The sequence below is a fragment of the Salvelinus sp. IW2-2015 genome, linkage group LG4q.2 (genome assembly GCF_002910315.2).
Source record: "Salvelinus sp. IW2-2015 linkage group LG4q.2, ASM291031v2, whole genome shotgun sequence".
Classification (NCBI taxonomy): Eukaryota; Metazoa; Chordata; class Actinopteri; order Salmoniformes; family Salmonidae; genus Salvelinus; species Salvelinus sp. IW2-2015.
Genome location: NC_036843.1, coordinates 13,824,393 through 13,836,892, shown reverse-complemented (window position 1 = coordinate 13,836,892; position 12,500 = coordinate 13,824,393). Strand labels below are relative to the sequence as shown.

The window sequence follows — 12,500 nt, the reverse complement described above, 5'->3', positions numbered from 1 at the left end:
CATTCTTGGTCAGTTTTCCAATGAAATGTGCAGGACTCAATGGTGGTCCATTTGAAAATGATTCTTATAAGTTATTTATAGTTTTTGTGGTTTGATTTGTGTCCAGGTTGAGGGCAAGGGAAATGGAATCAAGACGGTCATTGTCAACATGACTGATGTTGCAAAGGCACTGAGTCGGCCTCCAACATGTAAGTTGACCTCCCCACTCCCATAGTGTTGATTCTAAAATGGTTACGTTGACTCGCACCATACATTGATATGTTACCTAACATTTAGTGAAGTGAAGGTATCTGTTGTGTGCATAACCATCCATTAGATTAGTGGATGTTGATTGCAACTCATAACCTCTTTGCAGATCCGACCAAGTTTTTTGGTTGTGAGCTTGGTGCGCAGACCCAGTTTGATGCAAAGAATGACCGCTTCATCGTCAACGGATCCCATGAGGCGAACAAGTTGCAGGATATGCTTGACATATTTATCCGTAAATTTGTGCTGTGTCCTGAGTGTGATAACCCTGAAACCGATTTGGTAAATATTTGATGAACATATTTGTCCTTTGTGGTTGGTGTTTGAGTAGTGTTGTCAAGAGTGGGACAGGAATTAAATGTGTTGAGTGCATTTATATGTGGGACTTTGCAAAAGAATTTGACCTTTTTTATATCAAAGCCACAGATGTTGGTCAGTTATTTTGCTGGTAGTGTTTCTTCCTTTTTTTAAATCATGTCTTTTAGTTCACTCCCAGTGTTATGTCCTTGAGGCGTGTAGATATAATAACGCCCTGGTCATGTTTTTATGTAGATTTATTTGACATCCTGCCAACTTGAATTGTGCTATATCTGCCTTTTTGGGTCCTGCTTGTGCATGTCCCAGCCATTTGGGATCTCATCTGCTACATCATACACAGCAGTGAGAGATCAAGTGTCTTTCTCCTGCAATGCAGTTATGGTCTGTTTTGGGTATGTGATTGCTTGTCTATTATGGGTGGTATAAATAGTGATTATGTTGGTTGACCTTTCATTGCAGCATATCAATCCTAAGAAACAAACCATTGGTAACTCCTGTAAGGCCTGTGGGTACCGTGGCATGTTAGACACTCGACACAAGCTCTGCACGTTTATCCTCAAAAACCCACCAGGTAAGCACACAATAAGAATTTGCCCATGACCGGTTTGTTTTTCTTATCTTAAAGTCAAGTCCGATATGTGGCCTGTTGAGTGAAAGCGCCAATGGCTTTTTTCAACAGAAAATGAACCTGGATCTGTGAAGGAGAAAAAAGAGAAGAAGAACCGTAAGAAGGACAAGGAAAATGGCTCTGGCAGCGGAGAGGCTGGGAACCATAACGACATAGATGCCCCTGATGCCGTGGTGAGTATCCTCATTAATGTGTGCAAGCCATGTCAGTTTAAGTTCTTAATGCTAGTGGTTGAATAGGGGGAACCAACCTCCATCACCACTCTCCAAGCTATTATTGTTCTGAAGGACTAGTCTGTCAGTAACCCAAGCCTGTCTGTCTAGCAGCTATTGATCCCTTGAGAACGTGTGTTGTGTATCAGGACGGTGATGATGATGACGACGAGGATTGGGCAGAGGAGACCACGGAGGAGGCACAGAGAAGAAGAATGGAGGAGATCAGTGCCCATGCCAAAAACCTGACCCTCAGTGAGGACATGGAGAAGACCCTGGAAGAGAGGGTCAACATATTCTATAACTTTGTCAAAGTAAGTTGTGCCTGAAATCAATTACAAGGACAATGAAAGTCGGTGATCCATTGTGAAAATTTCTCATTGATATAGGGGTATAATGAGAGTGAATGTTTTATGAAGCCGAACTAGAAGTTTTGACTGGCCATAAGTCTTTTTTCCCCCCTATTCAACACAGCAATATTTGTGCTTCTTAGGGGTTATTTTGAAAATCATGTTAAAAGCTTTCTCACTGGTTATTTTCTCCAGCAAAAAAGGGAGGATGGCGCTATTGATGCAGCAGATAAGGAGATCTTGGCAGAGGCAGAGCGTCTGGATGTGACGGCCATGGGACCGCTGATCCTGAGCGAGCTACTGTTTGACGAAAACATCCGTGACCAGATAAAGAAATACAAACGCCATTTCCTTCGCGTGAGTCTTCAAACCCCCATTGTTACATTTGACCTCTGTCATAACCTCTTACCACTGGTAATGTGTTCAAGAGGGGACAAAGTTGACCAAAACCTTGCCAAATTGATTGGTTTTGTTACTTTTTGTCTTTAGTTTTGTGTGAATAATAAGAAGGCCCAGAAATACCTCCTGGGAGGATTTGAGTGCCTGGTAAAGCTGCACCAAGCCCAGCTGCTGCCCCGTGTGCCTGTCATACTGAAAGACCTGTATGATGCTGATCTAGTGGAGGAGGATGTAATACTGTCCTGGGCAGAGAAGGTGTGTGTGTGGTTAAACTTGTACGTGCTCTCACACACAGTTCAATACAGCTGCATGTCAGACTGATCACCTTAATACCTAGTTTCTTGTAAAATATAACTTTTTGTCATTAAAATTTCTGTTTGCTCCTTCTCTGTGAGTGTCATTGCTCATTACTTTATATATTTCAGGTGTCTAAGAAATATGTCTCTAAGGAACTTGCCAAAGAGATCCATGCGAAGGCAGCTCCTTTCATCAAGTGGCTGAAGGAGGCGGAGGAAGAGAGCGAGGGCAGTGAGAAAGAAGAGGCAGAGGATGAAAATGTGGAGGTACTGGTCAGACTGTCCACTGATATATTTTCATAGCTTGCACAGTTTATACTTTGTGGTTTGAGTTGGGCTACTAGGATATGCTTAGTGAACACCGGCCAAACCCGGACGACGCTGGGCCAATTGTGCGCCGCCCTATGGGACTCCCAATCACGGCCGGTTGTGAATGGGTGTCTAGTGATGCCTCTAGCACTGAGATGCAGTGCCTTAGACCTCTGCGCCACTCGACTGATGAGTGGCTGAGAGAGATTGATGATTGTTAGACTTCAGTGCGGCTTTTGACATTAACGATCGTGGTCTGCTGATGGGGAAAACGCATGTTTTGGCTTTACACCCCCTGCTATATTGTGGATAAAGATTTTCTTGTTGTAACAGAACAGAGGGTATTCTTTAATGGAAGCCTCCAACATAATCCAGGTAGAATCAGGAATTGCCCAGGGTAGCTGTCCAGGCCTCTTACTTTTTAATATCTTTACTAATGACATGCCACGGGCCTTGAGTAAAGCCAGTGTGTATATGTATGCGGATGACTCAACACTACACGTCAGCTACTACAGCGACTGAAATGACTGCAACACTCAACAAAGAGCTGCAGTTAGTTTCAGAGTGGGTGGCAAGGAATAAGTTAGCCCTAAATATTTCCAAAACTTAAAAGCATTGTATTTGGGACAAAACATTCACTAAACCTCAACTAATTCTTGCAATGAATGTAGAAATTGAGCAAGTTGACTGTCATGGTCAAAACATATTGATACAACAGTAGGTAAAATAGGTAGAAGTCTGTCCATAATAAAGTGCTACTCTGCCTTTCTAACAACTATCAACAAGGCAGGGCCTACAGGCTCTAGTTTTGTCACACCTGGACTACTGTCCAGTCGTGTGGTCAGGTGCCACAGAGGGACCTCGTAAAATTACAATTGGTCCAGAACCGGGCACCCCGGCTGGCCCTTAAATGTACACTGAGCGTTAACATTAATATGCATGTAAATCTCTCATAGCTCAAAGTGGAGGAGAGATTGACTTCATCACTACTTGTTTTTGTAAGAAGTGTTGACATGTTGAATGCACCGAGCTGTCTTTCTAAACTACTGGCACACAGCTCGGACACCCATGCATACCCAACAAGATATGCCACCAAAGATCTCTTCACAATCCCCAAGTCAAGAACAGACTATGGAAGGTGCACAGTACTACATAGAGCCATGGCTACATGGAACTCTATTCCACATCAGATAAAATTAAATGATAATTCCTGAGTGGCGCAGCGGTCTGAGGCGTCGCTACAGACCCAGGTTCAATCCCAGGCTGTGGTCACTACTGACCGTGACCGGGAGACCTGTGAGGCGGTGCACAATTGGCCTAGCGTCGACAAGGTTAGGTAGGGTTTGGCTGGCCGGGATTTCATTTTCCCATCGTGCTCTAGTGACTCCTTGTGGCGGGCCGGGCACCTGCAAGCTGACTCTGATAGCCAGCTGGACGGTGTTTCATCAGACACATTGGTGCGGCTGGCTTCCGTTAAGCAAGCAGTGTGTCAAGAAGCAGTGCGGCTTGGCAGGGTCGTGTTTCGGAGGACGCATGGCTCTCAACCTTTGCCTGTCCCGAGTCCGTAGGGGAATTGCAGGGATGGGACAAGACTAACTACCATTTTGGATATCACAAAATTGTGGAGATACAGGTTTGAGTTTTGACGCCAGTATAATGCACAAATAAACACTTATTTTCCATCCTGCTCTCTCCTCAGGTTGTATATGATTCTTCTGCTCGGGAACTGAAAGTGGAGAACGTAAAACCGGACAAGCCTGACGAGGAAGAGGACTACTTTGATATTGATGCAATTTAAACAAGGAGGCCATTTTGAGAAGTTGTAGTTTTGAATCACATTTTCTCATCCTGCCAAATTGCCAGCCCTACTCTCCTTTTCACACAACCTCACTGCTTTTGTTAACATAGCGCTATTAGTCACTGCACATTAACTCTGTAATTGAGACATTTGATTTATGCGATATTGGTGTATTTTGGGGATTTAGTTGACTGCACACTAATTGTTGTAGTTTTTCATTTGCATTTTTTTCCAGTCATTAAATGTTTTGCTATCCACAACTGTTATATTTTTGTTCAATTTAGTCACAGATAAACAACCTTTGGTTAATTGTTAGATGGGATTCTTGAACTTGTCTGAGATAAGTGGTGTATGTGTAAACTACATGCCCACTAGGGATGTCACTGAACACTGCATTGGTATTCCCTCCTTGACAAGTCAGCAGTGCCATCTCGGCAGATATTGAATACAAAACTGTTTTGAAATAGGAGAGCACAGAAAACACTGGAATTATGACACATCAGGGTGATTCCTTATCCCGGTTGTTTTCAGTATATTGTATATTGCAACAGCCAATCCAGTCATAACAAAGCTAATTTTGGAAGCATGAGCCCCGACTCATGGTTTCTGTAGGTAAGGCATAAACTTTATTTCCAATCTGTCATTGTGAATCACTGAGCAGTGATAGTGCTACCATCACTGTCTACTGAGCGCCACAATGAGCGCTAAGGGGTCGCTGGTTTCCTCACGTCTTTGCTGCCATTAGACGGTAGTGATCTCTGAGGCAGTGATGGCATTGCGGACCAAGTCTTTTCGGTGAGCTGCATCCTTTGGCTCCCAAACAGCTCTTCGATTAAATGCTTGAAAATAGCCCAAGAACCAGGGGAAACCGTGCACACAAAACCAAAAAAGGCGTCTACCATTGTCAGGTCGTGATGCACGTTGAAATAAAATTTTACCTAGACAAATTTCGATCGCCTGCATTTGTTTGCCAAATGGACTAGATTGACGTGCTCACTTTGTTTCTGCAGTGAATCCTCTTAAGAAAATGATTTTGTAATGTATTTGCAGATTATCGTTTTGAAGCTTAAAAAAGCAGTAGCAGTACGCAAATCGGGGAGCCAAATAAAAGGCCCTTTAGCCGATGCGATTCGGTTCCTAACGTTCACTAAAAAGAGCCATTCGTTCGCGAACGACCCATCACTATCAGACAGGATTTGGGCCGATCCAACAGAGCCCGTGAGTGGTAGCCATTTTGCTCCCACCTAAAACACTAGTTTCATTCGGAATCGAAGATGGAGAAGATGGAAGAAATAGAACCGACAGCAAGTCCAAAAGCTCAACAATTTTGAAACCCAGGAATACAGACGGATATCAAGGCACACACGGACAACATCGCAACAAAATTGCGATTTTGGGAGCGGTGACATCTGAACCTTCCGCCGTCCACTATGAGTAGCCTAGATTGGAGTCGATCAACCTCTGCTTAGTTCAATTTAACAGCCAATGTATTGTCTTTTTTGCAATGAAAAATAGTTAACATACTTAATTCTGAACATAAAGGACGATAGGGCGAATGCCCTGCTGCCGAGGAGCGTTATAGGGAAATACATGTCATTCAATTCTGTCTGCGTCTTCGTGACATCTTGAGACAAATTTGGATTGGATGGACCGATGTTGAGACAGTTGCCGAATTCATGGTTTGTGTCCAAAGGCAAGAATACAATCGCCTCCCCTCGTATTGCCAAAGGAGGTGCAGAATATACGGAAATAGACAACATTTAATCGAGAAAATGTCAACAAAAACTCCTCTACCTACAGTCAATGAGAAAGAGACAGAGAGCGTAAGTAAACTGTTATTATTAGCCAGTTAGAGGTGTTTTGTCTCTGACAATAGAAAGTAGGCCTAACCACGAAACTATTTTCCTTACATTGTATCATATGGTTTTACATACTGGTTACATTGTATCTGAGTGTTCGATACATTGTGTCACGCGGGAGACAGGCATATGTTCGGCACAAACAAAATCCTCTACTGTGCACGCCCTGGCTGTAATCTCATATGTTGCTTGATGTCACGCCAGATGCTCTGTTTGGTCTGTGGATAGTGATAAATAGCCTACTCATTTGTATCTCCATCCAAACAACCTTACCCGTTAGACTAGGTTCTGACTGGTTTTCAAGTTCTATTGCTTGCTCTCAATGATATAGGCTTACACTGATATTTCCCACCACTTCTAGTTCAATGACAATCGTCTGACCGTTTTCATTCTCGCTCAGAGTATCCGGCAAGCAATGAAAAGACACCCCATCAGTGTAGTAAGTAAGGACTTTTTAATAGAAATCTCAGTAGGCTACCTGTCATTTTAATTTAGCCAAATTAGGATGATGCCTCTCTTGGAATGTATTTTTATTAATTAGATTTTGATTTCATGCAGTTGTATCTAGATGCTCTAATACTCTTTATCCTGTCATTCATTCTGGTTCATAAGAAAGGAATATTATATTGAGGAAACATTCCAAGGGTATATATTTTTTTTAAAGTGTGACCTACTTAATGCAGTTTATAAGGGAGGTGAATTGTTCTCACATTTAGATATGTTGTTAGTGGATCACAACAGAAAGTAAAGCATCCCTGGCATTCCCTGCGAGTGATAACATCACTGTAACCCAGTGTTATAGTTGGCTATACTGGAAGTCTAGCCTTGTCCAACAGACTGCGGAGCGCAGCGTTCTGTCTGGTTTACGAGACCTTTGGACATCTGCTGAATCTAATGCATTCTTACTGGTAACATCCTGATCAATGCAAACATCAGAATCATTTTAATCTATATTTTTCCTTTTCATCCAGTTCAGCGCTGTACATCTTTTCCCACAACTCCAACTGTCTGTGGTGTAGCTGTGCGGCCAAGTAACCACTGATGCTCAGGTTAGGGGCGGGGTTGTTAGGGCGGAGCAGGGCGGAGTTAGAGAACAGAGCAGGCCATGCTAATGGAGCTGACCTGGGTTGGAGTCGATACTGACCCATAGAAAAGTATCAGTCTGATTTTGGGGTGGGCTTTTAACCAGGGTCAGAACATCAGTATGCTGTACATACACTTGATAATCAGGCTGCACTAGTCAGTCACCTACACTAAGCTTTCTTTACCCGCTTGGTTAACTTGATTATAATCTGTTCAGTAAAGATTTAATTAACAGGAGAGTTGTTTTGGAACCTTACATTGGATGGAATCCCAAGCATGAGCCACTGCTAGTGCAGAGATGTTCCACTCCTTTGTCTGTCTGTCCGTCCGTGAGTCCATCCACAGCACGCTGTTCTACTCATGTCTGTCTGTGTATGTCCACAGCATACGTCTCACAGCAATGGGCGCCAGGAGGTCACCGCTCGCTCCGTCCGCACCCGGAACTCTGGTGCCGACGAGCAGCCTCATGTGGGGAACTACCGACTCCTGAAGACCATTGGGAAGGGCAACTTCGCCAAGGTCAAGCTGGCCCGTCACATCCTCACTGGCAGAGAGGTGAGAGGAGAGACTAGGCCTGCAGCAGGACAGGCTGCTGTAGCCCCTTTCTGGTTTACCTAGCTTCACTAGTCTATTCTTTCCCCTCTCAATAGCGTTGTTCTTGTTGTGCAAATATGAATTGTATCTTGTTCACAAGTGGGGGACATAAAAATAAAAGATAAGTAATGTTATGTGTGTGCTGTGTTGATCCCAGTGAAGGGTCCTCAGAGCATAATTGTTTACACACTTTGTTTTTGCTCTCTCCTCAGGTGGCGATAAAGATTATCGATAAGACACAACTGAACCCAAACAGCCTTCAAAAGGTAAGGATCCTCCCTGTGTGGCTGTGATTCCCAGTACACTTATTGAGGTTGTGTGACAAAATAGATAATTTATCGTGGCTGTGTAACCGCTGACCTGTGTAGTTTTGGCCCTGTGCCTGTGCCCTGGTGGTGGTTGTGGCCAGTCAGAGGACATTATTGATATGACTGATGTGCTGCAGCAGACAGGGTTTGACAGACAGACAGAGAGCATGACCAGGGCTTACCCAGGGTGATGGTGTGGTCGTTGGTATTCTGCCTGCCCCACTGAAACTCAGTAAGCATCTCTCTCACTCGCTGCTTAGCTGTAGTTTCCATCTGTTTTTCCAAAGCACCATTGATTCGGTGTTTTGTATTTAAAGTCAGGTCCTTTGACATAGGCTGTGCTAAGTCAACAGAAACTCTGAGTAGGGCACTATAAAATCAGCGTTGTGGACAGAATCATGGAATCTAGACATTAAAATGGAATTCAACAATATAAAAAATGGATTGAACTTCAGTAGGAAATCAACCACTGAACAAAAATATAAACTCAACATGCAGCAATTTCAAAGATTTTCTTGAGTTACAGTTCATATAAGGAAATCAGTAAATTTAAAAAAATTAATTAGGCCCTAATCTGTGGATTTCACATGACTGGGCAGGGGTGCAGCCATGGGTTCGCCTGGGAGAGCATAGGCCCACCCACTGGGGAGCCAGGCCCAGCCAATCAGAATGAGTTTTCCCCATAAAAGGGCTTTATTACAGACAGAAATACTTTTCATCAACCCACCCCTCCTCAGACACCCCGCAGGTGAAGAAGCCAGATGTGGAGGTCCTGGGCTCTGTGGTGGACATTCCTGCAGTCAGTATGCCAATTGCAACCTCCCTCAAAACGTGGGACATCTGTGGCATTGTGTTGGTTGTGTGACGAAACTACACATTTTAAAGTGGCCTTTTATTGTCCCCAGCACAAGGTGCACCTGTGTAATGATCATGCTGTTTAATCAGCTCCTTGCTTATGCCCCACCTGTCAGGTGGAATGATTATATTGGCAAAGGAGAAATGTAAACACATTTGTGCACATCATTTGAGATAAATAAGCTTTTTGTGCGTATGGAACATTTCTGTGATTTCTTTTTTTCCAGCTCATGAAACATGGGACGAACACTTTACATGTTGCGTTTATATTTTTATTCAGTATAAATACACTGCTCAAAAAAATAAAGGGAACACTTAAACAACACAATGTAACTCCAAGTCAATCACACTTCTGTGAAATCAAACTGTCCACCTAGGAAGCAACACTGATTGACAATAAATTTCACATGCTGTTGTGCAAATGGAATAGACAACAGGTGGAAATTATAGGCAATTAGCAAGACACCCCCAATAAAGGAGTGGTTCTGCAGGTGGTGACCCCAGACCACTTCTCAGTTCCTATGCTTCCTGGCTGATGTTTTGGTCACTTTTGAATGCTGGCGGTGCTCTCACTCTAGTGGTAGCATGAGACGGGTCTACAACCCACACAAGTGATTCAGGTAGTGCAGTTCATCCAGGATGGCACATCAATGCGAGCTGTGGCAAAAAGGTTTGCTGTGTCTGTCAGCGTAGTGTCCAGAGCATGGAGGCGCTACCAGGAGACAGGCCAGTCAATCAGGAGACGTGGAGGAGGCCGTAGGAGGGCAACAACCCAGCAGCAGGACTGCTACCTCCGCCTTTGTGCAAGGAGGTGCACTGCCAGAGCCTGCAAAATGACCTCCAGCAGGCCACAAATGTGCATGTGTCAGCATATGGTCTCACAAAGGGTCTGAGGATCTCATCTCGGTATAATGGCAGTCAGGCTACCTCTGGCGAGACATGGAGGGCTGTGCGGCCCCCAAGAAATGCCACCCACACACATGACTGACCCATCGCCAAACCGGTCATGCTGGAGGATGTTGCAGGCAGCAGAACGTTCTCCACGGCGTCTCCAGACTCTGTTCACGTCTGTCACATGTGCTCATGTGCTCAGTGTGAACCTGCTTTCATCTGTGAAGAGCACAGGGCGCCAGTGGCGAATTTGCCAATCTTGGTGTTCTCTGGCAATGCCAACGTCCTGCACGGTGTTGGGCTGTAAGCACAACCCCCACCTGTGGACGTCGGGCCCTCATACCACCTCATGGAGTCTGTTTCTGACCGTTTGAGCAGACACATGCACATTTGTGGCCTGCTGGAGGTCATTTTGCAGGGCGCTGGCAGTGCACCTCCTTGCACAAAGGCGGAGGTAGCGGTCCTGCTGCTGGGTTGTTGCCCTCCTACGGCCTCCTCCACGTCTCCTGATGTACTGGCCTGTCTCCTGGTAGCGCCTCCATGCTCTGGACACTACGCTGACAGACACAGCAAACCTTTTTGCCACAGCTCGCATTGATTGCCATCCTGGATGAACTGCACTACTGAATCACTTGTGTGGGTTGTAGACTCCGTCTCAATGCTACCCCTAGAGTGAGAGCACCGCCAGCATTCAAAACTGACCAAAACATCAGCCAGGAAGCATAGGAACTGAGAAGTGGTCTGTGGTCACCACCTGCAGAATCACTCCTTTTTTGGGGGTGTCTTGCTAATTGCCTATAATTTCCACCTTTTGTCTATTCCATTTGCACAACAGCATGTGAAATTTATTGTCAATCAGTGTTGCTTCCTAAGTGGACAGTTTGATTTCACAGAAGTGTGATTGACTTGGAGTTACATTGTGTTGTTTTAAGTGTTCCCTTTATTTTTTTGAGCAGTGTATATTGAATTTATTCTAAAAATCATTAATTTGCCCATGTTAGTAAATAGATGACATGCATCAGTGATTCGTTTTGTCCTGCAACTTTTTTGAAATGGCACAGGAATGCCCCTGTGTGTGTATATATGTCTACATTCTGGTAGAGATAGAAAGTCATTCCCAAAAACCTTCTCAATGAAATGCTAACTACAAAGTGGCCTATGCCTACCTGGCAGAATGACATGATTATTTGCATCAATCCAGTGGCCATTTTGTTTTGCAAACTGCAATCACTGAGCGCTACAGAAACATCATTAACCAACACACGGTCTCTGGCTGGTGCGTACTTGAAATAAAGGTAACTAAAATCAAAATTTCTTAGATTTTTCCAGACCTCAAAAGTGGTCTCCTGATGTGGTTTTAAGCATTTTGTGAACTTAGAACATCCATTTTGTTGAAAACCTGGAAAAACAAAACGGAGAACAGAAGCATGCAAAAATTACAAAAATCTCTTACAATGGCGCCAGAGGGGATGGATGCCGTTTTATGGGCTCCTAACAACTGTGTTATTTTTTATTTTTTTTCGCATTGTTTGTAACTTAATTTGTACATAATGCTGCTGCTACCGTCTCATATGAACGTGTCTCCTGCCAAAATACCAGCAACAGTGTGTGAAAACCTTGTGAAGACTTACAGAAAACGTTTGACCTCTGTCATTGCCAACAAAGGGTATATAACAAAGTATTGAGAAACTTTTGTTATTGACCAAATACTTATTTTCCACCATAATTTGCAAATAAAATCATTAAAAATCCTACAATGTGATTTTCTGGATTTTTTTCTCATTTTGTCTGTCATAGTTGAAGTGTACCTATGATGAAAATTACAGGCCTCTCTCATCTTTTTTAGTGGGAGAACTTGCACAATTGGTGGCTGACTAAATACTTTTTTTGCCCCACTGTATATATATAATATATATAAATACATTTGAAGTCGGAAGTTTACATACATTTAAATTCAGTTTTTTACAATTCCTGGCATTTAATCCTGGTAAAAAATTCCCTGTCTTACATTTACATTTACATTTAAGTCATTTAGCAGACGCTCTTATCCAGAGCGACTTACAAATTGGTGCATTCACCTTATGATATCCAGTGGAACACAACACTTTACAATAGTGCATCTAACTCTTTTAGGGGGGGGGGTTAGAAGGATTACTTTATCCTATCCTAGGTATTCCTTAAAGAGGTGGGTTTCAGGTGTCTCCGGAAGGTGTAATTGACTCCGCTGACCTGGCGTCGTGAGGGAGTTTGTTCCACCATTGGGTGCCAGAGCAGCGAACAGTTTTGACTGGGCTGAGCGGGAACTGTACTTCCTCAGAGGTAGGGAGGCGAGCAGGCCAGAGGTGGATGAACGC

General features: G+C 43.8%; 2 protein-coding genes across 2 annotated transcripts in view; both read left to right on the top strand.

Moving 5' to 3' along the window:
• Positions 1-4,816, top strand: part of LOC111963357 (eukaryotic translation initiation factor 5) — a 6,463-nt gene extending 1,647 nt beyond the window's left edge. Inside the window, exons 4-12 of the mRNA XM_023986744.2 lie at positions 107-188; positions 356-528; positions 1,024-1,135; positions 1,244-1,365; positions 1,554-1,718; positions 1,950-2,111; positions 2,244-2,408; positions 2,579-2,716; positions 4,458-4,816. Coding sequence (XP_023842512.1) covers positions 107-188; positions 356-528; positions 1,024-1,135; positions 1,244-1,365; positions 1,554-1,718; positions 1,950-2,111; positions 2,244-2,408; positions 2,579-2,716; positions 4,458-4,556 — 1,218 coding nt within the window. The 3' untranslated portion in view covers positions 4,557-4,816. The remainder of the gene's footprint in view (positions 1-106; positions 189-355; positions 529-1,023; positions 1,136-1,243; positions 1,366-1,553; positions 1,719-1,949; positions 2,112-2,243; positions 2,409-2,578; positions 2,717-4,457) is intronic.
• Positions 4,817-5,518: 702 nt separating this feature from the next.
• LOC111963356 (MAP/microtubule affinity-regulating kinase 3) overlaps positions 5,519-12,500 on the top strand; it is a 39,833-nt gene continuing 32,851 nt past the window's right edge. The window contains exons 1-3 of the mRNA XM_070443272.1: positions 5,519-6,379; positions 7,883-8,053; positions 8,305-8,358. Coding sequence (XP_070299373.1) covers positions 6,233-6,379; positions 7,883-8,053; positions 8,305-8,358 — 372 coding nt within the window. The 5' untranslated portion in view covers positions 5,519-6,232. The remainder of the gene's footprint in view (positions 6,380-7,882; positions 8,054-8,304; positions 8,359-12,500) is intronic.